General features: G+C 40.1%; 2 protein-coding genes across 2 annotated transcripts; both read left to right on the top strand.

Annotated features, from left to right (window-relative positions):
- Window positions 1-1649: 1649 nt before the first annotated feature.
- Window positions 1650-2601, top strand: LOC119531384 (protein FAM204A-like). Its single transcript, XM_037832586.1, has one exon. The coding sequence runs from the start codon at window positions 1855-1857 to the stop codon at window positions 2554-2556; it is 702 nt and encodes a 233-aa protein (XP_037688514.1). The 5' UTR covers window positions 1650-1854; the 3' UTR covers window positions 2557-2601.
- An 8090-nt stretch (window positions 2602-10691) lies between these two features.
- TMEM30B (transmembrane protein 30B) lies at window positions 10692-12121 on the top strand. Its single transcript, XM_037832585.1, has one exon. It carries the CDS (start codon window positions 10924-10926, stop codon window positions 11983-11985), a length of 1062 nt encoding a protein of 353 aa, XP_037688513.1. The 5' UTR covers window positions 10692-10923; the 3' UTR covers window positions 11986-12121.
- Window positions 12122-24003: the final 11882 nt, after the last annotated feature.

Below are 24003 nucleotides of genomic sequence, written 5' to 3' on the forward strand. Positions count from 1 at the left end.
AGGGATCAGCTGCCCTTGGGCCCGGGGCACTACAGTCCAATCAGTGGCCACTCCAAGCTCAAGGAACAGCTTCAGGCTCTTGCAATCCACAAGTGGCTGTGGGCTGGGCTGTTTCCCTCAGCCCGTGGGGTAGGCGTGGCAGGCATCACCACGGGTATGTCCACTTAAAGGTCCTCTGAGGGTTAAGTTCAGTGCACTCAGCTCACAATTTGATTTATGGTGTAGTGATACACATTAGTTCTTGTCTCCTCCCAGGCACGCAGTAGGATTGAACTTGCCTAACTGCTTTGAAATTAGCGAGGCCATATTACTCGCTTTGGCCAATGAAATGCAAGTGGAAGTTTTATGTGTCACTTCCAGGCAGACACAATAAGAGGCAGTGTGCAGTTTGCCACGTCCGTTCTCCAGGACTGTGATGATCATGGATGTCTTTTACTGCTTGGGTTCCTGAGTAGTGACACTGAACAGTCTTCCTAGCAACCTGCAATGGACATTTAGGATGAATGAAAAATAAACTTTTGTTGTTAGGCCACTGAGATGTTGGGGGTTGTTTGTTTTAGCAACATAAATTGCCCAGCCTGACTGATAAAAGCATCTTCAGAATATTGCCATTTTGGGATGGACCAAATGGTATTGCTGAAACCAAAGTTGCACTTATTGCAGAAACAGAGAGAGGAGCCATGAACTTCAGGAAGGCCAGGAAGCTGCCTGGGCTGGTGGGACCAGAGTTCTTTGGTGGTCTGTCATGGTCCAATCTGAGCCACAGATCTGTAGGTTTAATGACCAACATTCTGCCCCAGAGCCAGGCATTTCCAAAAGGAACCAACTTCTTCCCTCCACCTTTTCTCTTCATAGAAGAACCTTAGAGGGGACCACTTTATGTTTGAACAATATTAAAAATTGATGACCTGGCAATTTTCCTCCTAGGAATTTATGGTAACTAAAAAAAAAACTATCTCTAAGGGTTTTCACTGGTGCATTGTTTATATTTATTAAAACTGGAAACAACCTAAATGTCCAACAATAGAGGAACTGTTAAGGAAATTGTGGTAGAGCTGATCGTTGTTGCATATTATGAGCATAAAATGATACTATGAGCCTAGAGAAATACTATAATACCATTATATTATTTTTATAAAAAATATTTAATGACAAGTGAAATTGTTTATGATCAATTTCAGTGGAGAAAACAGATAAGAAAATCTGTTCAGTGTGATTTCAAATTTTTAAAAATGTGCAAATTCAAAAAAAGACAAGATGTATTATCCAAAATGTTAAGAATGGTTAACTGAAATGGCATAATTACTGAGGTTTCCAATGGTAAATATTTGTTTCCCAGGTGTTAAATCAAATACCATACAGTGGGATAGCTTAAGAACAGGAATTTTATCGGCTCACAGTTTCAGAGGCTAGAAGGCTTGCTTCCTCCTGGAGTCAGTATCTTCTGGCTGGCTGGGAATCTTCGGGGTTGCTTGATTTTTCCATCAAGGCAATGCACAAAGCAGCGTCTTCTCCTTGCTCTTCTGGGTTCCAGTGACTTACAGTTTCTGGCAACTCCCGATGGCCTCTCTCTCCCAATGGCCTCTCTCACGAGGCCGCCAGTAATAAGATTAAGATCCATCTTGGTCTTAAGATGGCTGCCAGGCGGCCGGTGCCTAACCGATGAAGAAGCTGAGGGTCAGATACACTAAATGATTTCCTCATGTCACTAGTGGGTGGTGGAGTCAAGATTCCAGTTGGAGCCATTAGATGCCAGAGCCCTTCCTCTTAATAAACTGAGAGAATATTTTGGTGAAGATGTTTCATAGACTCAACAACTGTTGAGGCTGAACCAAATCTGCAAAAAAAGAAAAGATGTGGAGTGGGCTGCTACCTCCTGGCCTAAATGAAAGTGATGTTGAGTCAAACTCTGAAGATGAAGCCATAGTAGAGAACTCTGGATTTAACTTACAGGAAGATAAAGAAGATCAGGCCACTAGAAAATTAGAAATCTCAGAGTTCCCTACAAATGGACAAAAAACTGAAACAGAGGCAAATGTAAATGCATATGAAGAGTGTCCATCTGGAATTTCATTAAATATGTGGAATAAATTTCAAGAATTGCATAAAAAACATTCAGAACAGAAAAACTCAGCCTCAAGATTCAGGAGGAAAAAAAGAAAACGCTCCAGGAAAGATAAATTGAACAATGGAGAGGCATCTCATAGTGAACACTCACCAAATGAAATCCAGTGGAAGGAACTCACTCAGTATTTTGGAGTCAATGAAAGGTTTGACCCCCCTGTAAAAAAGAAAAAAATTGAGAAGTCAGGTCTTGAAAAGAGCATAGACCAGGCTGTGGAAGAGTGGAATATTGAGAAAGCTGAGGAACTCAGCAACCAGCTAGCTACTCGAGAGCTTGGTGTAAAAATTGCCAAAGCTGTTGCCTGCCATAATTTTGTAAAAGCCAAGAAGGCTGCTGAAAATTCACAGGTTGTTCGGAAAAAGAAGAAACTTGCATGGGGGTTTGAAGCAAAGAAGAGATGGGAAACCAAAAGCAACATGGGATATATGTAACTTGCCAGGGCTCTTCAAGACATTTTCTAGACCTAAGTGCTAAATTTACTGAAAATACTTTGCTGCTTATGTTAAATGTCAGGAAATTGATAAAAGATAAAAGAAGCATAAAATTTGGGAGTTGATTATCAAATCTTTTCAGTCTTTTTCTAAGGGGTTGATCCTATTGAAGTGCATGAAACGGAGCATTCTGTTATTTATATAAGAAATCTAAGCATGTATGCAAGAAAAAATGATAGGAGCTTTATTATTTACTTGTATAACTTTACAGTATAAAATCAATTTTACTTTTTATCTGTTTGGTGTAGCATTACCAATGAACTCCTTGTTCCTTCTTATCTGTACTGGTTTAACTGTACTTATTCTAGAATTTTTGTTTTTAAGATTATTTGTTTATAATGGATTAGTAATAAGTGCAAGAAAGTCTCAGTTGATACTGTTTTTACAAATAACTTTATAATCACCTTAATTTTTAAAATTATTGACTCTATTAGAGGCAGTAGAATTGATATGTCATGATCATTTGGTAAAATCAATTGATTAATTTTCATGTAAATCCAGATAAAATATTTCAATAAAGAAAAGGACAGACTTGTATTTGGAGGGTGATTTAAATTCAGCTCTGCCTGGAAATGTCTTCCTAAATATCTCTCTCAGCCGTGTCATTCTTTAAATAAATTATGAGATGGTTCTTAGATGAGAACATGATATCACTGTATTAAGCAGGCAGTTATAACTCAGGACAATTTAACTTTGCACGTTCTAAGAACATGGTTTGATTGTGTTTATTCCTCTTCCCTGTTGCTCCTTAAAAGACTGAATAGATTAATAAGGACAAAGAGAGGATTGATAGCATGAGACGTACTCTTCAGTAGTTGTGCATTTCAGTCCTAACTGGAAGAGACTTTGAGAAATCATAGCACAAGCCAGCAGGCAGGTTGTGATTTCTTTGGCAGTCCCGTGGTATTTTGGCAACCTCCTGGTCTTAGTGCTCGACAGAGGTGAAGAACTGCTTGTCATGGGTTTCATCAGTTCACCTTTCCCTCAGCCTTCTTCAGAGGTTCTATTGTTTAGCTAACATGAACTTTCTCTGGGTTGATAAAATAAATTCAGGAACATATAAAATGAGTCATGATTATAATTATTACTATTTTATTATTTTGGACTTATAATAGTAATAACATACTAATTGATGGCATGTTTAATGTTTCTGTGTTCTGGAATAAGTGAATAACTGATTGCTATTTAAGAGAGCAAAACTCACATCTTGTTTCCATTTTAGTTTTGAGAAAAATCAGAATTGAGAAAATAAAATTTTACATAATTCATCATGAAAAAAAAAAAAAAAGATCCATCTTGAAGGATCCATCCTCCATCAGTGGACCACACTGATGAAGTAACCTCATCAAAAGGTCCTTTTTTCACAATGGGTTCACACCTGCAGGAATGGATAAAGATCATGTTTTCTGGGGTATATAACTCCAAGCCACCACATGTATGTTCCATATATTATAGTGGACACATATTAAAGCTTGAAAACATTCTCACTTCAAGTAAAACATCCAATTTATTTTAGCATTAATTTTGTTGTTGTTATTGTTTAAACATCATTTAGTCTCTGGCAAAGCATTCTCCTTTGTGTTTCTAAAAATAGATGCCATTCTCACATATCTACCTAATCTCACAGGACATTCTCTATGTCTTACCTGCAAGTGATCAACAACAACAGCAAACAACAAGCAATCACCTTTTTTGCAATGTGTCTTAGTTTGCTAGACTGCTTTGATAAATACCACACAATGGTTGGTTTAGGGTTAGGGTTAGGTTAACAACAAGCATTTATTCTAGCCTTTACAGTTTGAAGACCAGAGGTCCAAAATTAAGGAATCGGAAAGGCGTTGCTTTCTCCCTGATGCTGAGGCTGGTTTGCCACAATCCTGGGAGTTCCTGGGCTTGTATGGCTGCCTCTTGTCACATGGCTTTCTTTGATCTTTGGCTTTTTATAAGACCTCCAGTGATAGGGATTAAGATCCACCCTGTTTGGGTTTGGCCATACATAAATAGGGTCTTAGACGATCCTATTCACAAATGAGTCCACACCTTAACTGACATCCCATTTTCAAAGAGTCCTAATTACAAATGAGTTCACACCCAGAGGAATGTGGATTAACATTAAGAACAAGTCTTTGTTTTGGTACATGATTCAATCAACCACAGATGTATCATCTATACTTCCCCACAGTCTAATTTCTAAAGGGAATGTTTCTGTGGGAACTCCTGTAGCCACTGATTTTGAAGAATTAGCAAGGTAGAAAAGAGAAAGAGGCCTGAGAAAATGGTGCAGAAAAAGGAGATCAAGATGGAAGGAAAGAGAAGGAATGGGCTTGAGGAAAGACACTGGGCACAGCCATGCATGGTAAGGAGAAAAGGAGAGATGGCATCTACTTTATTCAATTTGAAACTCTGATAATTTTCTGCAAATTTTTAAACATTTGATTATTTACTCCTGATACATAAGTAAGGAATTCCTAAACTTTCAAACAGATTTTGTCACTGTGTGTCAGGGAAAGTCAGTATGTAAATTACAGCCCTCAGTGAGGCCTTCCCCAAACCAGGGAGCTTCATTCCAACCAAAGTAGGATGTAGCAGAGAAGGATGGTCTCCAGACTCAGACAGATTGGCTGGTTCCACAGACACTGTTTTACCTCGGTGTACTCACCCTGGATATGCACCGCACCCCCTCCCTCCTTTCATACTGGATAGTCTAATTCAGTTTTGATTCAGCCCTATTTCTTATTTGCAGTTACAAAGGTCTTCCCTCCCCTCTATCTCAGTTCTGTCACCCAACTGTCCCCACCCCCACCCCACATAATTTGGGTCTCTCCTACCAGTTCACCAAGCACAAATCCTACATCTTTGGATACACTGCTGTAGTCCAATCCCAGTCTTTCAGGTTTTTATTTTAATCTGGTAGTCCCATAACCCAACTTCTATACCATTTAAGACCCATTGTCACCCATTATGGTCCCATTTTCCATTTTATGTTGCCCCCTGTAGCTCAACCCACCTAACTCTCCTCATAGTTCACTCTCTTTTTGACTTCCACTGTTTTTCAGGAAGTTAGTGACAATCAACAAACTGCAGCAAAGAGCTGAGGGAATCCATGTCTGCTGTTTGTACCTTCCATGCTTACAGTGCTAGTTAACTGAAATTCCTATTTTCCACTAGGGGGTACCACCCCATAATTTTTGAAACAGGAAATCTGCTGAATACAGCTCTTAATGAAAAATGAAGCCCAGGCACGTGAAGTTTTTTAAACTTTTCTGAACACATGCTGTAATTTTATGAAGCAATTTAATTTGTTTCTTTTTAAATAAAAGCTGCCCCACGGGCAGAGTAACAGGCACAAATCTTGAGCAGTATAAACTTATATAAGGGAATACCAATTAAAAATCCAGGCTCTATTACAGCAAGATAAACAGTCATGAACTAAATGAAATAAATGCAAAAACTGAGTACAGCCAGACAAGTGAAGTTACTTTTAGTTTAGCAAGAGAAATAATCATATTAAACAAAAGTTGGCTTCAAAACAACTTTGTAAAACAAAAATAAAGACAACTCAGATGTTCTAGGGCCCTATACATAAATAGACCAGAATTCTCTTAACTCTGGGGTATAAAAGAAGATCTGCAACACTAAAAACTGGTTCAAGGTTATAGTCTTTTGGGTTCTTTGAAGAGGAAATGTGCCAAGGCATTATAGTACAGTGGTTGAATATGCACAATGCTGGAATCCTTTGAATGCCAGATCTCCCATTTATTAACTTTGAGAACTTGGGCAGCCTTCATTTCCTTAGCCTAAGCCTTAGTTTCTGCATCAATTTAATTGGGCATGATTGTAGCACCTACCACCTAGGTTTGCTGTGTGAATTAGATGAGATAATGTATATAAAGTGACTGGCCACAGCACACAATAAATGTTAGCTATTATTGTTATTGAATGAGTTAGTATAAGAAAGTCCCCTTGAGATGACTAGAAACAGAAATTTTTGCACTGTAAGAGATACTAAATAGCATTTTGGAAAATGTACTCATACAGATAAGAAATCATGGACCAGAGAAGTTAAGCAATTTAACCACAGTTATTTCCTGACAAACTTTAGAGTAGAACTTGAACTTCCTTAATACCAGGCCAGCATTTCTTTCCCCTATCCTATACTGCCTCCCTAGTTTCTGACAGTTTATTAGCATAGACTAAATTTATTCTGTGGTTAACAACTTATTTTTCTAGCAAAGGTATACATTTAAAGAGTTTGACTTTTAAGCCCCTTTTCCCAATTTTAGCAATTTATCCTAAGGAAATAATCTAAAGGACAGAGTTATATGCAAAAAGATGTCTACTGCTATATTATTTGTAATACAGGAAAATGAAATAATCTACATGCCTCTGGTGGTTTGAAGCTTTATCCACCCCAGAAAAACATGTTCTTAAATCTAATCCATTCCTGTGGATATCAACCCATTGTAAGTAGGATTTTTGATGAGGCTACTTCAGTTAAGGTGTGACCCACCTCATTCAGAATGGGATTTAATCCTCTAATTGGAGTCCTTTATAAACAGAATGAATACAGAGAGGGAGAAAGAAAGCCAGGGAAGCAAGAAACTGAAAGCAAGGAAACCCAGAAGAGAAGGGAAGGACCAGCAGATGAAGCCATGTGGCAGAGGAGCCAAGGATCTCTTGCATTTGGGAAGAAAGCATCACCTTGATGATGCCTTGATTTGGATATTTTCCCAGCCTCAAAACAGTAAGCAAATAAATTCCCACTGTTTAAGCAAAACCCATTTCATGATATCTGCTTTGAGCAGTCTAGGAAACTAAAACAATGCCCAACAATAGGAGAATATTAAATATGGAAGACCCATTCAATAAATTATAGAACTATTAAAAAATTTTTGAAGACCACAAAGAAATATAGGTAACATTTCATTTTTCATCTCTTTCCGAAACAAGATACTCTAACAAGTCAAAAGATAATATATTTTTATAATTATAACCAAGTAAAAATTAAATATCTATATGGAAAAATATGGAAGATAAAACATAATAATGAAGTGATTTATAGGATTATTTGGGGTTATGGGTGCTTTTTTCTTTCATTTTGAGTTCTTTTATTAATACTGATACAATAAAGAATTGTTTAGAATGAATTTGTTTCTTTCCTGAGACATGATCCCAAAGCCCTTTAATTTATCCTAATAGCATGCATAATAAAATAAAAGACATGTGGTCAGAACCTTGTTATTCAATGAACTCTGAAAGAAACAATGATGTGTCAGTCCTTGCCCTGTAAGAACTTATGACCTGGTAAAGGATATGTAACATATCCTTGGATCTCGGCACTGCTCCACCTCCAAAATCCTTAACATCCCATCTAAGACCAGGGCTTTTTCCCCTCTTAGCTTTCATGCCACTGGCTCATTGACATCATCAAGAGTGCCAGTCTCCTGATCCCTCATTTTCTTCTGATCTACCATTTTGGCTTCATTTTCTTTGCCATTCAGACTAAATACTAAGGCCCCTCACTTTAGCCACCTGCAGCACAAGGACCAAAGTATCTTGAGCCAATTTTCCTGCCCTGAAACCCCCACATGTTGGACATATTCATTTTCCTTTTCTCGGTCTGGGTCACAGGACTCCCCTTCTCAAAGCTACCGACCATCCCTCAAGTGTCCCTGGCCAGTTCCCTTTTTCCCACCCCTTGGCCTTCCCCACCACACCTCATGCCAATGATCTTGCCTTTTATTGCACAGAAATAAGTTATTAAATAAAAACTTCCTCCCTTTGAGCTGAGCCTAAAGCCCAGTTGCATTCTGCACCCATCCTTACTCCTTGCCCTCCAATTTCAGAGATGAGACAACCCTGCAACTGTTCTCTGGATCCACCTCCTGCCTGCTTGGAGTCTTTGAACTATCCATGAGCTCTCAGCCCTCCCTCTTCAACCTCTCCTATACTATTTACCTTTTCCCCCCAGAATAAACACTTCTCTGCCATCTATAAAGAAACCTTTCCTTTAGGATACACGCTCTTCTAGATAATTATCACTCGCCTTTCTCCTACCCTTTCCACACATTACTAAAAAGAGTTGTCATACTTTGGCTGTCTCCACTTCCCTTTTTCCTCACCTATTACGATCTGTTTCTCCCCACTCTACCACCCAAACTGTTCTGACCAAAGTCAAATCCATGGCTCCTTTTTGTTTCTAATGTCACTTGAACCCTCAGCTGTGTTTAACCATGTTGCCCACTCTCTATCTTGAAATACCCTTCTCTCCTGGCTTGGGACCATTTAGCGTTACCACAGTTGGCAGCATGAATAAACTGATGATTTGAGGTTACCCAGGGAAGGGAATGCTGTAAAGGCTGTGATCTCAACAAGAGGGTGCAAACTGTTAGGGGGTGGTGATGACGGCTGCTCTGGGACTTAAGATCTACTAGAGTTTAGAGAACTGAATTCCTCACAGGAAACCTGTTTTATGCTCAAGCAGACTGATAATTCACCAATTAGGGGTAGGTAGAATTCAACCATAAAGGTACAGAGAGCTGTTTATTCCTTTAGCTTACTGAAAAAAGGTGTAGTGGAGCATGGATCACACTACAGGAACTTGTTGACAATGCTGAAATAGCCTCTCTTGGGATATAAGAAGTGAAGGAAGTGGAACTCAAGTCATTGGAATCTCCCTCAGTATTCTCCAACAGCTAAAGCCTCTGACCTACATTCATTCTGTTTGACAAAATGAATTTTCCATTATTAAAATATTAATATTACTCTGTTCAATTTTCGTATCACTCTTGTGAAGCAATATTTGGTACTGGGTTATTTGCTGTCTATTGGCAATTCTGATTGTTTCTGACTCCTGAGTAACATGTTCGCTATAAGACCACCTTGGGGTCAAGGAAGCTTTTTAGAATAGTTCTTTTCTCTCTTCTACATTGCTTAACATACTAAAGCATAGACACTAAAAAATTCCTGTTGTTTAATTTAACAAACATTTTAACTTTCCAAACCTCTATGGGTTTTGAGTGCCTTCTGAATGCAATATATTATTCTAAGTGCAGAAAATCTTAGTATTTTGCATTTAATGAGACGGAAGAGAGGCAGGATCACCTCAATAAGTAGGCGGATTTAGCACAAAGTTGAAATGACTCAATACCCCTCAAGTGTGTTGTATCAGCCTAGACATATAGGTGGAAATCCCAGGAAATGTTCAGAGCTAATTTGGGTTCTCTTTACAGTAAGTAGCATAAATCCTTATAGTTCACCTTCTTAGGACAAACATTCCAAACAGCTGGTCTCCTGGGACCTTGAATCAGGCCTTTCTCCAGTCATGCAATAATCTGAAAAGAAAAAGAAATCACATGTAGTCCAGGGCATTTTTCTCCTTGTGTGGCTTCTCCTCTAGTGACAGAGATATTTAAAGGCTTTGGACCTCTCTACTCCGATTCTCCTTATTTGAGGATCACTTTATTTTTAGAGAACGTTCCAACTTTTCTAGTTAGCCAAACTGAGGCATCGGGTCTAAAAACAATTTGCCCTTAAAAAAAAAAAAAAAAAAAAAAAAAAGGCTAGAATTTGAATGCAGATACAATTCCAACCAGCATTACCGTTGTGTAATTCCCTAGGCACTAAAGATTTGTGGCTGGAAGCCGAAGTGAAAAAGGGTACACACAAAGACAAGAGGGCCTAAAGACTCACAACCCACCCCAACCTTCCCCCTGACCCCCAAATTAAAGAGTGTTAGTTTGAAATCTTCAAGCCTTCGGTACCCACGGTGTTCCCTTTTTGCTACTTTCTGCAGAAGAAAGAAGCTCCTATGATTTCGAGAAGGACCGACTCAGACACTCGACTCACTTGGAAGGCGGAAGGGAAGGTAATAAGTACCTGAGCAAAGTATGGGCCACTCAGAGACAGCCTGGGGCCGCCTCTCACCTCAGAGAGGAGGAGCTGGCGTCCGCTCAGACCAGAGTGGAGAGGAAATGCGATCCTGGGTCGGCCAGGTGAGAAAAGGAACAACCGGCAGGATAACCTCGGAAGGGGCGGAGCGCGGCGCGGTTCCCAGACACCGGCAGGGATGGAGCCGGCCCGGATCACCTGGAGCCAGGCGGAACTGAGGGGTTCTGGTCACTGCCCGAAGAACCTGGCCCTAAGACTCACCTGTGCGGGAGGCGGAGGCGGGGCCAAAGCAAGAACTCACCTGACTCGACCGGAAACCCGACCCGGGAGTAGTCCTCAGGTGGCTCAGCGCCAACCCGGAGGTGCCCCGCGGCGGGCTCCACCTAAGCGACCATCCGCTGTCCCACCGCGGCCGCCATGACCTGGAGCATCACCGCCCGGGGCGCCCACCAGCCGGACAACACCGCATTCACGCAGCAGCGCCTCCCCGCCTGGCAGCCGCTGCTGTCGGCCAGCATCGCGCTGCCGCTCTTCTTCTGCGCCGGCCTGGCCTTCGTCGGCCTGGGGCTGGGCCTCTACTACTCCTCCAACGGCATCAAGGAGCTCGAGTACGACTACACTGGCAGCTCGGGCTCCGGCAACTGCTCCGTGTGCGCCGCGGCCGCCCAGGGCCATGCGCCACCGCCCAGCTGCTCTTGCGCCTGGTACTTCTCGCTGCCGGAGTTCTTCCACGGCCCCGTGTTCTTCTACTACGAGCTCACCAACTTCTACCAAAACAACCGGCGCTACAGCGTGTCCCGCGACGACGCGCAGCTGAGCGGGCTGCAGAGCGCGCTGCGGAACCCGGCCAACGAGTGCATCCCCTACCAGCGCACCGCGGCCGGCCTGCCCATCGCGCCCTGCGGCGCCATCGCCAACAGCCTCTTCAACGACTCCTTCTCGCTGTGGCACCAGCGGCGACCCGACGGACCTTACGTCGAGGTGCCGCTCGACCGCATCGGCATCGCTTGGTGGACCGACTACCATGTCAAGTTCCGCAACCCGCCGCTGGTGAACGGCAGCCTGGCGCTGGCCTTCCAAGGCACCGCGCCCCCGCCCAACTGGCACCGGCCGGTCTACGAGCTCAGCCCCGACCCCAACAACACCGGCTTCATCAACCAGGAGTTCGTGGTGTGGATGCGCACGGCGGCGCTGCCCACGTTCCGCAAGCTGTACGCGCGCATCCGTCAGGGCAACTACTCCGCGGGGCTGCCGCGGGGTGCCTACCGGGTCAATATCACCTACAACTATCCGGTGCTCGAGTTCGGCGGCCACAAGCTCATCATCTTGAGCAGCGTCTCGTGGATGGGCGGCAAGAACCCCTTCCTGGGCATCGCCTACCTGGTCGTCGGCTCCCTCTGCGTCCTCGTGGGCTTTGTCATGCTGGTCGTCTACATTCGGTACCAAGACCAGAACGACGAGGACGAGGTCGAGGAGTGATTCCTGGTTTCAAAGGGCCCTTCCTGCTCTTTGCCAAAATCCTCTCGCAAGCTGCTTTTGGCCGCCTCGCCCTTCTCCTTCTCCCAATTCCATCCAACCTCACCTCGCTTATCCTCTTGTGGATGAGGGGGCCAGAGAGAGGAATCCCACTGAATTGGAGGCTCTCAGTCTCTTGCCCATCTCATTCACCACTCACGAATTAATATAATTTCTTAAAGTCTGTCACATTTGAGAGTAGAAGGGACAGTAGAGACTCATTCAACCCTTTATCAGTTAAGAGCCTGAGACTTAAAAAAGTTAAATAACTCATTCGAGATCAAGCAGTATCGGCGCCTGAGTCTGAATCTAGAGCTTTTGCCATACAGTTAAAATGTGGAGAGTATGAGGCATTATCCCCAGTGACTGCCACCATCAGGTTGAGGTTGGTCCCTTGAAGCTGCATTTTAACAGGTTCCTCTGGAGATTCCTCTATTCCCTCGAGTTTGGGAATCACTGCTCTGAACCAGGGAATAAGTAGAGTACTTACTTAATAGCCTGAAGCTGTTAAAGCAGTCACTTGAGTTTTTCAGGTAGTAGTTCCCACGGGCTATAGAAATAATAATTTTACAGGTTTGGTTTAGCACCCTCCCTCGCACAAAGGAAGCTTCCGTGATTTGTGGAATAAATGAAAAAAAAATTGCTGTCATGGAAAATGAACTGGCATACAGATTTGCAGGGCAATGTTTGTATTAATTCAGTTACTATTTGAGTGTTTAAAAAAAACTTTACCAGGTACTGTGTAGAGACTTGAAAATTCGGGGTCAGTTTGTACAGCACAGAAGGAATGTTTTAGCCCTAGAATCAGATAGCTGGGCGGAATCTTAGAGGGAAAGTGACTTCCCTAAAGTCATATGTATGTCTCGGGATTCCTGGCTCAGTCCTCTTTGTCATCTAATTTGTTATATACTTAGAAAGGGCTCCACTCATACCTTTTCCTTGGATCTGAAAGAAAACTTCCTTTTACTTTGTATTCTCAAAGGAAGCACGTTTGTTTCCAGTAATCAAGTTTAGATGAATGCTAAAGAATATAGTTTTATATATAAACTGGAATCATAAGAATTATTTGAAACTTTGAGATAATTTTAAATTCAGCTACTCTATAGTCATTCTAATATAGGTAGTTATTCTAAAAAGCAATTGAATATTGTTTTAAAAATCTTCCTTTTATGGCAGAATAACTCTAAAAGAACTAAAAATAAAAGACCCTAGTGATAGCATCTTAACCAATGTATTTGCTGAAAGCAAACAGCATTTAGTTTTCTGTCAGACAGAATACTGTCTATAGTTAAAGCTATTTTCCATGCCTTTGAGGCATTGCAAGATCTTGAACTATTTTTTAGTGTCAAAGAAATATTGAATTGCATTGAAAAGTTTGCATTATTTTATTTTACTTTGTTCCAGCTCTTTGAAATTTAATCATTAATAATCTATGCAAGCCTGATATCTGACTCAAATCTTCTGAGACAGTTGTGATTTAAGAAATTCTGTTCCCTTGTATAAGTAAACTCCCCCAAATTTTAGTAATCACAATGGGTTGATCTCCCAACTTCTGAACATGACACAATTGATTTGTTAGACAGTGTATTGTGATTTTAAGCTATGAAAACATTGCCATTATATGTATATAGAGTAATTTTTATTTATTATGAATATTTGATTGAGCAGCCTAGCCCAGCCCTCTTCTATGCCGGATAAGAGAATTACTACATTTTTTTTACTATGTACTTTAACAATCATTTCTAGAATATTCCGTCCATTGCTATAAACTTTTAAATAAGACCATGAAACTTAAGGTATTCTGATTAAATTATTGAATATGGTTCCAGCCACTGTTTTCTCAGTTATTTCAAGAGAATAAAGGTTATGTTTGTCTTAGTCTTGCTATTGTGTTTGCTCAGTTCTTTTGAACTATGATCTTAAAGGCACATACGGTATCAAATACTTTGCTCATTTGTTATTAGCAGATATATATATATATTCATTTTATTGAAATATATTCACATTCTATGCAGTCATACAAAACAAAGTGTGCATTCAGTTGTTTACAGTACCATTATATAGTTGTGCATTCATTACCAAAATTAATTTTTGACGCTTTCATTACCACACACACAAAAATAATAAGAATAAAAATTAAAGTGAAAAAGAGCAATTAAGGTAAAAAAGAACACTGGGTGCCTTTTTGTTTGTTTTGTTTTGATTTTTTTTTTTTCCTTCTCCCATTTTTCTACTCATCTAGACAAAGGGGAATGTGGTCCATATGGCTTTCCCAATCACATTGTCACCCCTCATAAGCTACATTTTTATACAATCGTCTTCAAGATTCATGGGTTCTGGGTTGTAGTTTGATAGTTTCAGGTATTTACTGCTAGCTATTCCAATTCATTAGAACCTGAAAAGGGTTGTCTATATTGTGCGTAAGAGTGCCCACCAGAGTGACCTCTCGGCTCCTTTTGGAATTGCTCTGCCACTGAAGCTTATTTCATTTCCTTTCACATCCCCCTTTTGGTCAAGAAGATGTTCTCCATCCCATGATGCCGGGTCTAGATTCCTCCCCGGGAGTCATATTCCATGTTGCCAGGTAGATTCACTCACCTGGGTGTCAGATCCCACCTAGGGGGGAGGGCAGTGATTTCACTAGCAGATTTATATTACAGCAGGAAAATCATCTTTCACAATAAGCCTTCCTTAAAGTGAACTCAATTTGTCATTCAAATTCAAACAGAATTTGAACTTCTGTCAACATGATGTAGTATGAATTTGATGGTCGTCAACCAATGTTTGAAGTTGGTAAAATGTAGTAGTTGTTTTGTTTTAATTTTAGCACTGAAAGTTAGTAAAGAATGTGTTGTAGCAGTCTTCTCCTTTTCTTCATTTTATTCAGATTTTGAATTGCAATAATTTGTTAGATATTTTGGACTACAAAGTAGTAGAACCTAAAAACAAAAATGTGAAACATTATCCCATGATGTTCCCTGTGCTGTAGCTTTTGTCTTGTATCTCAGGATTCTAGTTGGGCTTGAATTCCATGTTGTCCACTGCATGTACCTTAGTAGGAGCTGTGTCTTCTGGTGGGGAGGAAGAAAAGAGCCAATGTCCACAATATGACAGGAAACATGCTTAGACTTATCTTTGAATATAAATCCAAGAGAAAGTAAAGTGGGCAATGGGAGTTCCTGAAACAGAACAATACAACAAGAAAGGCTTTCCAGGTATCTCCAGGATCATATCAACTAAAGAAACAATTAACTGGCTATGTAATTCTTAAAAATCAGAGACAAAATAATAGTCTGGAAACTCCTTTAGTAGCAAAATGCATAAGCACAAACTTTTCTGTCTCACCTTTAAGTGTGCTGCCCTCTTCTAAGTCATTGGAAATCTCAACAATCTTTAATGTTCTCAAAGAGAGTTTTCGGTAGAGCTGCAATTTAATCAATCGAGTCCTCATATCCCTTGGATATAAGTCACCAGTTACCATAATAGTAAATTTCTTCTTCCTTTATTTTTATTGGGCATTTCTTTGCATCCCCGATTTTTTAATATCTGTGGCTAAAATATAGCAGGTTGATTTTTAGTTAGCAAATTAAAGTTTTAAGTCTCAATTTTTTTTACAGGAGATTTTCTCTTAATTCTCCTACAACAACAACAACAAAAATCATTAAGAAGGCCTTAGTAAATCTGGCTGAAACATTTTAAGGTCTCTAGGACATCTTACATGAGAATAGCACTTTGTGGACAAAATTGGAAAAATTCCTCACAGTGTTGTCTTTGTGTGTCCAGGCATCCCCCATTTTTTTTCCCTGACGAGACTACTGATGTGTGTTCCACCAAGAAACACTTGCCCATTGGTTTGCAACCTTGTATTATGACTCCCACCACTAGCAGTATGTATGTGAATGAAGCTGCAGCAGATGCCACCATTCCTCTATTTAATGTCCTTTGCTGTCCAGCTCACGTAGGACAGAGAAAACTCCTGGGATGAAACCCAGCATAGATTATTTGAGGGGTGTAGATAGTCAAGAGTAGGGTACCCAGAGGGCAGAAGGGCAGCAAAGGGAGCTCTCGCGGAGCCCATCGCCATCACAGTAGTGCTCACCGATGACAAGGCCTTTGAGAAACTCAGCAATGGAGGGGTGGCTCACCTCCTTCTGAGCCCCTCAGCTTGTTTTTTTGTTTTTTGTTTTGTTTTGTTTTTTTTGATCAACGTGAGTGTGTTATTTTTTTTTCTTTAGAAGCAAGAGGTATTACTATCATAAACCTTATCTAATAGTCTTGCCCTCTACTTTGAGCTCATAGCTAAGTTCCCGTTAAAGCAGCTGAAACCTTACATTACTGATGAAAACTGTAAGTGACATGTCATTAATAATGATATTTTGTTCTTCTAAAAGGTCTTTGTTCGGAAAGTTCAAGGTGCTTAACACTACATGGTCTCATTAATCGTATCCATCCAAATGCATGAGCTTTCAGAAGGCCATCAAGACCGACAATGTAGAAATATGTTCCTTTCTATTTTGCTCAGTTATGTTCAGAATTCTAAAAAGTAGGTAGCGTTCTGAAAAAAAGCATAACCTGTGGATAACACAGTGATAAGAGTCATTTAAATGGACTGCACCAATATTTTAAAGGAAGATTCGATTGATTCTTGTTATGATTTTAATAATTAAAATACATTTCCCATTTTTGTTTCAGAATCTAAAGTGGGAAACTCAATGCTTCCTATTCAAAGTAAGAATATAATGTAAAATACTTTCCACTCTTCTCATTTTTCTAACAGAGTTTTGGCCGTTACGACATCCATTTCATCTCAACATAATTTTCAAGAAACTAAATCACAATATTTCTCAATTTTTACATTATACTGGTTCATATATTCACTTTCATGGACTTTAAGAGACATCACTGAACATCACATATGTAAATGGCATAATCTCCATTCCTAACTCTGCTTTCTCACCTCAACTCTAAATTCACATTTACAACCTCCTCATGGACACATTACATATAAGCTCAGTATGGTCAGCATTAAACTCATTGACCTCTCCTCCAGACCTGTTCTTCCAAGTATATTCCCAGATGTTGAACATGATTCCTCCATCCCCACAATCACCCAAGCCAGAAATTTGTACTGCCTCCTTGACTCTACCCTCTGTCTCCTCCCACATCCAACTAGTTATCAGATCTTGTTTCTTGTATATCCCAAATCCCCTTTCATTCAGGTGTCTCTTTGTCACTGCCCTGGCCCAGGGCTTATTTCTCACCTGGAAATTGGTGGAGCCTCCTTAGTGGACTCCAGCTTACTCTCCATATCGCAGTCACAAGGAGCTACCTAACATGCAAATCTCATCATGCTGCCCCTCAGCTTAAACCCTTACTTCTATGTGTGGCCTATGGAGGAGAGTCCACATTCCTTGGTAGGGCAGACAAGACCTTTATGGTTGGCTTTGCTCTAAATTTACATCTCCTTTTCCTCCAAGTCCCTCCCCCACCCCAAATTCCAACCATGTTAAATGATTTGAAGATGCTTAAACCCAATGTGCCCTCATGTCTTTGCCTGGGCCAGTCTTGCTCATCCACCTGATGATCCCTATCTACTTGTTGGTCCATTCTCAAGACTCATTTCAGTGGTCGTACCCTCTGACCATAGCCCTCCACCAAGCCCTTCTAGCCTCTTCCACTCCTTGCCCTGAGCCTAGTCTTCCCTTGGTGCTTATTCCATTCCTCTCTCAAAGCATTTATCATGTAGACTGGAGATTAATCGGTTGCTTGCTTATTTCCATAACCAGATGGTTAGTTTCTGTGAAGGCTGAGATCTTCCCCCCTCATTTATCTTTGTTGCCAGTACTGAGTAGAGTGGTCAGTATATGGTGGGTCCTCAAACCTTTGTTGAATGACTATTGGGAAACCAATGATTCTATTACTTCATAACCACTGAACATTTTATTCCATTACTTTATAACCACTAAAGTATATTGGTAACAATATAGTTGTTTACATAAGAAATAATTGAGAAAACAAATGAGATGCAGAGACAGCATCCTAAACATTAGAAAATCTTAGAGTAAGGAGTGCTGGGAATGCACATATATTTTTAACGACATGGAAATGCTATGCGTAGAGTTCCCGTTTGAATAAGTTAAATGTGCAACTGGGTTTTCCTCCATAAACCAATTTGCAGAAATGAATAGCAGATGGGTTACATTAATTCATTGATAGAGGGGACAGTTATTTTATACTCAAAAGCAATCAGTGTCTTTCCTGTTAAACAGCAGTAACTTCATGGGATGGTTCCATTGTTGTAGTGCTTCCTTATAGAGGAGAACTTTTTACTTACTGTAGTATTCTGTAATAAAATGTAAATGAACATTGACTTCCTCTGCCTGGTAATTACCACAGGATCCATTTAAACAAAAATAGCATTTGTAGAAGAATATCCAGAAAGGAAAGCAAAAATAAATGGAATAGTAGTTGTCCCATTTGCCAGCTGGTGTTTGGTTTATAACATTTGGCACATCTTGATATCTACATAATAGTAGTTTTAAAACCATAAATAATATTTTACAGAGGTCACACCATAGTTATTTAAGTTCAGGGGTTTATTTCCCTGAGCACTAAGTAGCTATGAATGAATTATGTTTAGTCTGATCTGCCACAGAAGGGCCATAAACCTCCAAGTCACAGCAAACCATGGAATATTACTTCAATACGTCAGGAAAATTGTACATGTAAAAGAATAATGCATGATTAGGGAAAGGTATTTTTATTTTTTTAAAGTAATATATGTTACTGGGCAGGAGCTATAAAATTTTGTTATGTTAAACTTTGCTCTGATTCTGGAAAACAAGTTAGAAACAGCTTTGCATTGTCCTTCCTAAGCCAACAAAGCAGGGTGTGAAACAAGAGAAAGGGTCTGTAAGGGAGAGAGTTTGGCCCTGGCAAGTTTCTTCTCCTGAGCTCCCTGCACCTCAGAAAGATGAAAACAAAGAAAAGCTGCAGGATCATGAGAAGAGGTTTTACAAACTTCTCTTTGCTGCCGGGATTCTCTTCAAAAACTTCTTCAGACAAGTGTTTTTGTAACTGCTCAGAAGTGGAACTAGAAACAGTTTTTAGCATTAAGGTGAAATTCAGTCTTAAAATTAAATCCAGTTAAAATGCTTAAAAGAAATTGTTGAAAACTTACAATGTCCCTGTTGGCATGCTAAATGAGTTCCCTTGCTCATCTCACTTAATCTTTACATTATCTCTAATATTATCCCCTTTTTGCAAATGTGGAAACAGAATTTTGGGGAAATTAAGAAGCTGGTTCCAGGTCACACAGCTGGTGGGAGACAGCCAGACTTCAGAAGCCATGATTTAAATCCCTGGTTAGTCAAAGTTAGTAGTGACAATATAAATAGCTGACATTTGTCATGCAATTTCCATTGCCCCTGACACTCACCCCTGGTAACCTGGACCCTACTTTCTGTCTCTTTGTGTTTGCATATTCTCTGATATTTTCTTTGTGGTTACCATAGGGCTTAAATTTAACATCCTAAATCTACAACAACCTCATTTGCTTTGCTACCAACTTAATTTCAATAGTATACACACACGCTGTTCCTAACCCCTTCCTCCCATCCCCTCAGCTTTATGTAGTTCTTGTCACAAATTACATGTTTATACATTATGAGTCCCCAAACACTGATTTATCATTACATTTTGTGCATTTTCCTTTTTAGGTCCTATAGGAAGTAAAAAGTAGAGTTACAAACCAACAATAAATAGTACTAGCATTGATATTTGCCTATGTTGTTACCCTTATCAGAGATCTTTATTTCTTCATGCTACTTCAATCTATTTTCCTTTCCTTTCAACCTGCAGAACTCTCTTCAGCATCTCTTGTAGGGCTGTTCTAGTGGTGACAAAACTATTTATATTGTTACTATTGACTTTGAATAGCCAGAGATTTAAAATCGTGACTTCTGAAGTCAGAGAGCTCAGCTGTCTGTCTCCCACCAGCTGTGTGACCTTGAACCAGCTTCTTGATTTCTCCAAACTTATTTTTCTCCTCAACTTTTGTTTATCTGGGAATGTCTTAATCCCTCCCTCTTTTTTGAAAGACCGTTTTGCCAGATATAGAATTTTTGGCTGGCAATTTTTGCTTTCGGCACCTTACATATGTCTTCCCACTGCCTTCTTGCTTCCGTGGTTTCTGATGAGAAATAGACAATCTTATTGAGGCTTCCTTGTTTCTCTCGTGCAGCTTTCAGAATTCTCTCTTTATCTTTGACATTCAACAGTTTGGTTATAACATGGTGTGATAAGGGTCTATTTGGATTTATCCTGTCTGGAGTTCATGGAGCATTGTCCCAGCCTTTTTGCATGTCAGAGAGCCTCACATTTTTCCCCTGGCTGTACCATCCCAGGACTGGGGGAACACAAACCACATAACTGAGAAGAGGCAGATCAATTCTGCCACCAAAACCCTGAAGCCACCTCGCCGTGGCCTTGCTGACCACACCAAACACTGTGACTACAGTCTGACTCCCAGGGACGTGAACCTGGTGCCTGGTTTCTCAGGTTGCCGCCAGTTCAATCCGTAACCGGAGTCCTGTTCCCAAAGATGTGCACTGCTGCCCTCCACTGGACGGAGACAGAATCATGGCATTTAACTGCCTCTGTGACTAAGGCAAGTGTGAAGAGAAAAATCTGATTTTATGTGATTGTGCATGTGCATGTGAAATATTGGTTCTAACAATTAAAGTATCTGAGGGTAAATAAAATATGAATGTTTATATGAATTCTGTGAGTTTTAATAATTCTGATCAATTGCTCAAAGAAGAAAGGAAACTGCATATTTACTTTTAATTTTTAGTCAAACTGTAGAATAATTTCTTTGATATGATTCTGGTAGTTATGACCTATTTCCATTTTTTCTCTAAAAAGCCTGTTTCACAGAATGTGTTAGTTTTAAGGCTATGTAATAAAGAAAAGATTATTGATTCCAATGTTGGAAAAGTATATGTTATGTATGTGGTATACCTAGGCACAAAAAATGGAAAAGCTGATACTGTTCTTTTTTGACCGGATAGCTTTGCAAAATAGGCATGCAACATCTCTTTTAATAGTAGAAATTGTGTTTTCTTTAAATGAAAGACTGATATACATATTGGCAGGCACCTTGCCCAAGAACTACATGAAATTGCCTTTTAGGCTTGATGGACAGGCATCTGATGAGCCCCGTCAAAACCACTCCTTAAAGACAGATCTTCTCTGGATGCACAATAAACCTGCTCACTTAGGATCCTGTGTATCACTTAAGACAAAACGGTTATTCAATCTAAGCAAAATGCTTCAAGTATGGATGATTTTAAGCCACACATACTTTTCTGAGATTGATATTGAACCTTCTAAATAGTAATAAGAAATTTTGTAAAATGGTTGTAAATTTTGTAAACTGAAACTGGTAACATGCTTTAGTACTGAAACATACCATATTTTGTCCATTCTGAGACACCCTTTTTGTTTTGTTTTGTTTTGTTTTTTTGCTCCACATTTTAACATTTCTGAAACCAGGATGTTAATCCCCAGCTTCTTACAATCCATAGTGTCTTATAATTGCTGGCCTTTAGACTCACTGCCAGTGGGTCAATGGTCATGTTATAGTTGTCATTGTGCTGCACTATCATTATATTTGGGACAAAAACACTGTGTTGTGTACGATAACACAGACATTGAAGATTCTGTCTCAAAAATCTGAATATGAAGACATTTTAGGAAATTTACTTTCTATATATATTTTCCTTTTTATGTCTGCACAAGAGTGTAGTGTTTTGGTTTGATAAAGCTGCCAGAATGCAATATACCAGAATTGAATTGGCTTTTACAATGGGGATTTATTAGCTTACAATTACAGTTCTTAGATCGTGAAAATGTCCAACCCAAGACATCAACAGTACAATACCAGAACTCTGAAGACAGGCTGCTGGCATCTGGGACACCTCTGTCACACCGGAAGGCACATGGACGGCGTCTGCTGGTCCTTCTCTCAGGGTTCGTTGTTTTCTGCTTCTGGCTTCAGTGGCGTCTTCCATTTTCTGTGGGTCCTCTCTTTGCTTCTCCGGGGCTTTTCTCTAACCTTCTCTGGATGTTTCTCTCTGTTTTCTGTGTGTCATTTATCCTCTTCTAAAGGACTCCTGTAAGAGGATTAAGACCCACCTTGAATGAGGTGGGTCACATCTCAACTGAAATAACCTAATTGAAGGGGTCCCACCCACAATCAGTCCACACACATGATTTTTTCTGGGGTACATAACTGCCTCAAACACCAGAGATACATAATAAAAATCTATCTAGATAAGCATAACAGAACCCTTTTAATAAGGATAAAACATAAAATTTCAAACGTAAGAATTTTTTGTGTCACATTTTAATTGGTAGCATTTTATTCTTTCTTAGTGGTACATAAAATAAGGTCGTATCTTATGACTGATGGCATCTTAAACTCAATGAATTATACAGTATAATAAAAGGGCCAAGGCAAGAATATTTCTGGATTCAAAACCAGATGCCGTAAGATGGCATTAATTCAAAACGCATACTTACTCAATTTCCACTGCCTGCCCCAATGATCCATTTTGAGAAGAAAATGGAATTTTAAAAATATTCTCACTCCTCCGATGTACCTAAATATTAGAAGAATAAAACAATGTACCAGATGTCAGCATGGATCAGCCCCTCAGTCTTCAGCAGCTCACTGTAATTATTGGACATGGGCCAACCAATGTTCTGGATCAAGAAGGGTAGGTGAGGGGTGCAGAGATCAAAGCCATCACGTCGCTCAGCTCAACTCCAGGAATGTACCTCGTGGGAAGGACGCAGAAGAGGATCGAGTGTCAGAAGAGCAAGAATACTGAAGTCTTTTTCCCAGTCCCTGAGGTCTCCTTTGGATCAGGAAGCTTGACTGGATGGGCATACATCACAGCTCTGCGAATTACATCTCTCTGTACTCTCTCAATATGAGTTGTATGTGAGTGTGTAAAGTTGATGGCTAAATATAAATCAGAGTTATTTCTGTTGACAGGAAATAAAGTGGGACTATCAGACATGCTCAGAGCCAATATTGCTTTCATGTTTTTCAAAGTTATAGGGAAAAGATGTCTTCCATTACTGTGAATGTGTTGCCAGAGCTAAGAGTGAGCCAACTCAGTTCCTCCCAGGTTGTTTTCTCCGCGAAGAATGGAAAGCATACTGCGATAAAACATTGCCAAGGGAGAGTTTCAGATTTAAGCCTCCCAGTCTATTTAGACCCTGTTTGAGGGAACTTTTCACTGTCACTTCAACCCCACCCTCTACCATCCTGCCCAAGGAATCAGGTTAGTGTTTTTCCTTCAAAAATTGTGCTTCTTGTTACCTATCACCCATCCCCACCTCCAGATCTAGACTCCCTTTCAGCAAAGCTCACAGAATCAGAATTTTCTTAGAATACACAGACTCTCAACGCCAGTTTTAAGACCTCTAACAATATAAACAATACACAAATGAGGAGAATAGTGGGCTTGTACATGACTCAGACATACAAAGCTATTTCTAGTTATACATTCTTGGAGACAATTCTTCTGGGCCTTTGGAAAATAAGTTTCCCTTTGTCTTCACTCTGGATCCATGTTTCAGTGTCAAGTTCAGCCACCCACTCAAGAAGCTCATGAACAATTCTCCCAGTAGCGTTTACCTGCAATGAATTTCACCTTTTGGCACCCTCAAAAGTTACCTGCTTTTCAAAACTTTCTCACCTACTTGCTTTAGGCAGGTTTGGGTTCTGTTCATCACTGCCTACTTTCTGAACCTGTAATTTTTCTAAAAGCCTTAACAGTCTTTAAAATCACCCCCTCCCCCCATCATTGAGCATCTTTCTTTCAAGTTCTTGGTGCTTTCATCTTTGGGGTCCCTCTAGATACTATTTTCCTAGTCCAGACAGTGTAAGCAAACATTAGCACAGAACGT

The sequence above is a fragment of the Choloepus didactylus genome, chromosome 4, assembly GCF_015220235.1.
Source record: "Choloepus didactylus isolate mChoDid1 chromosome 4, mChoDid1.pri, whole genome shotgun sequence".
Lineage (NCBI taxonomy): Eukaryota > Metazoa > Chordata > Mammalia > Pilosa > Megalonychidae > Choloepus > Choloepus didactylus.

Bases quoted from the DNA above. Each gene is read 5' to 3' on its own strand.
- TMEM30B (XM_037832585.1), top strand. From the start codon at position 10,924: ATGACCTGGAGCATCACCGCCCGGGGCGCCCACCAGCCGGACAACACC.
- LOC119531384 (XM_037832586.1), top strand. From the start codon at position 1,855: ATGTGGAGTGGGCTGCTACCTCCTGGCCTAAATGAAAGTGATGTTGAG.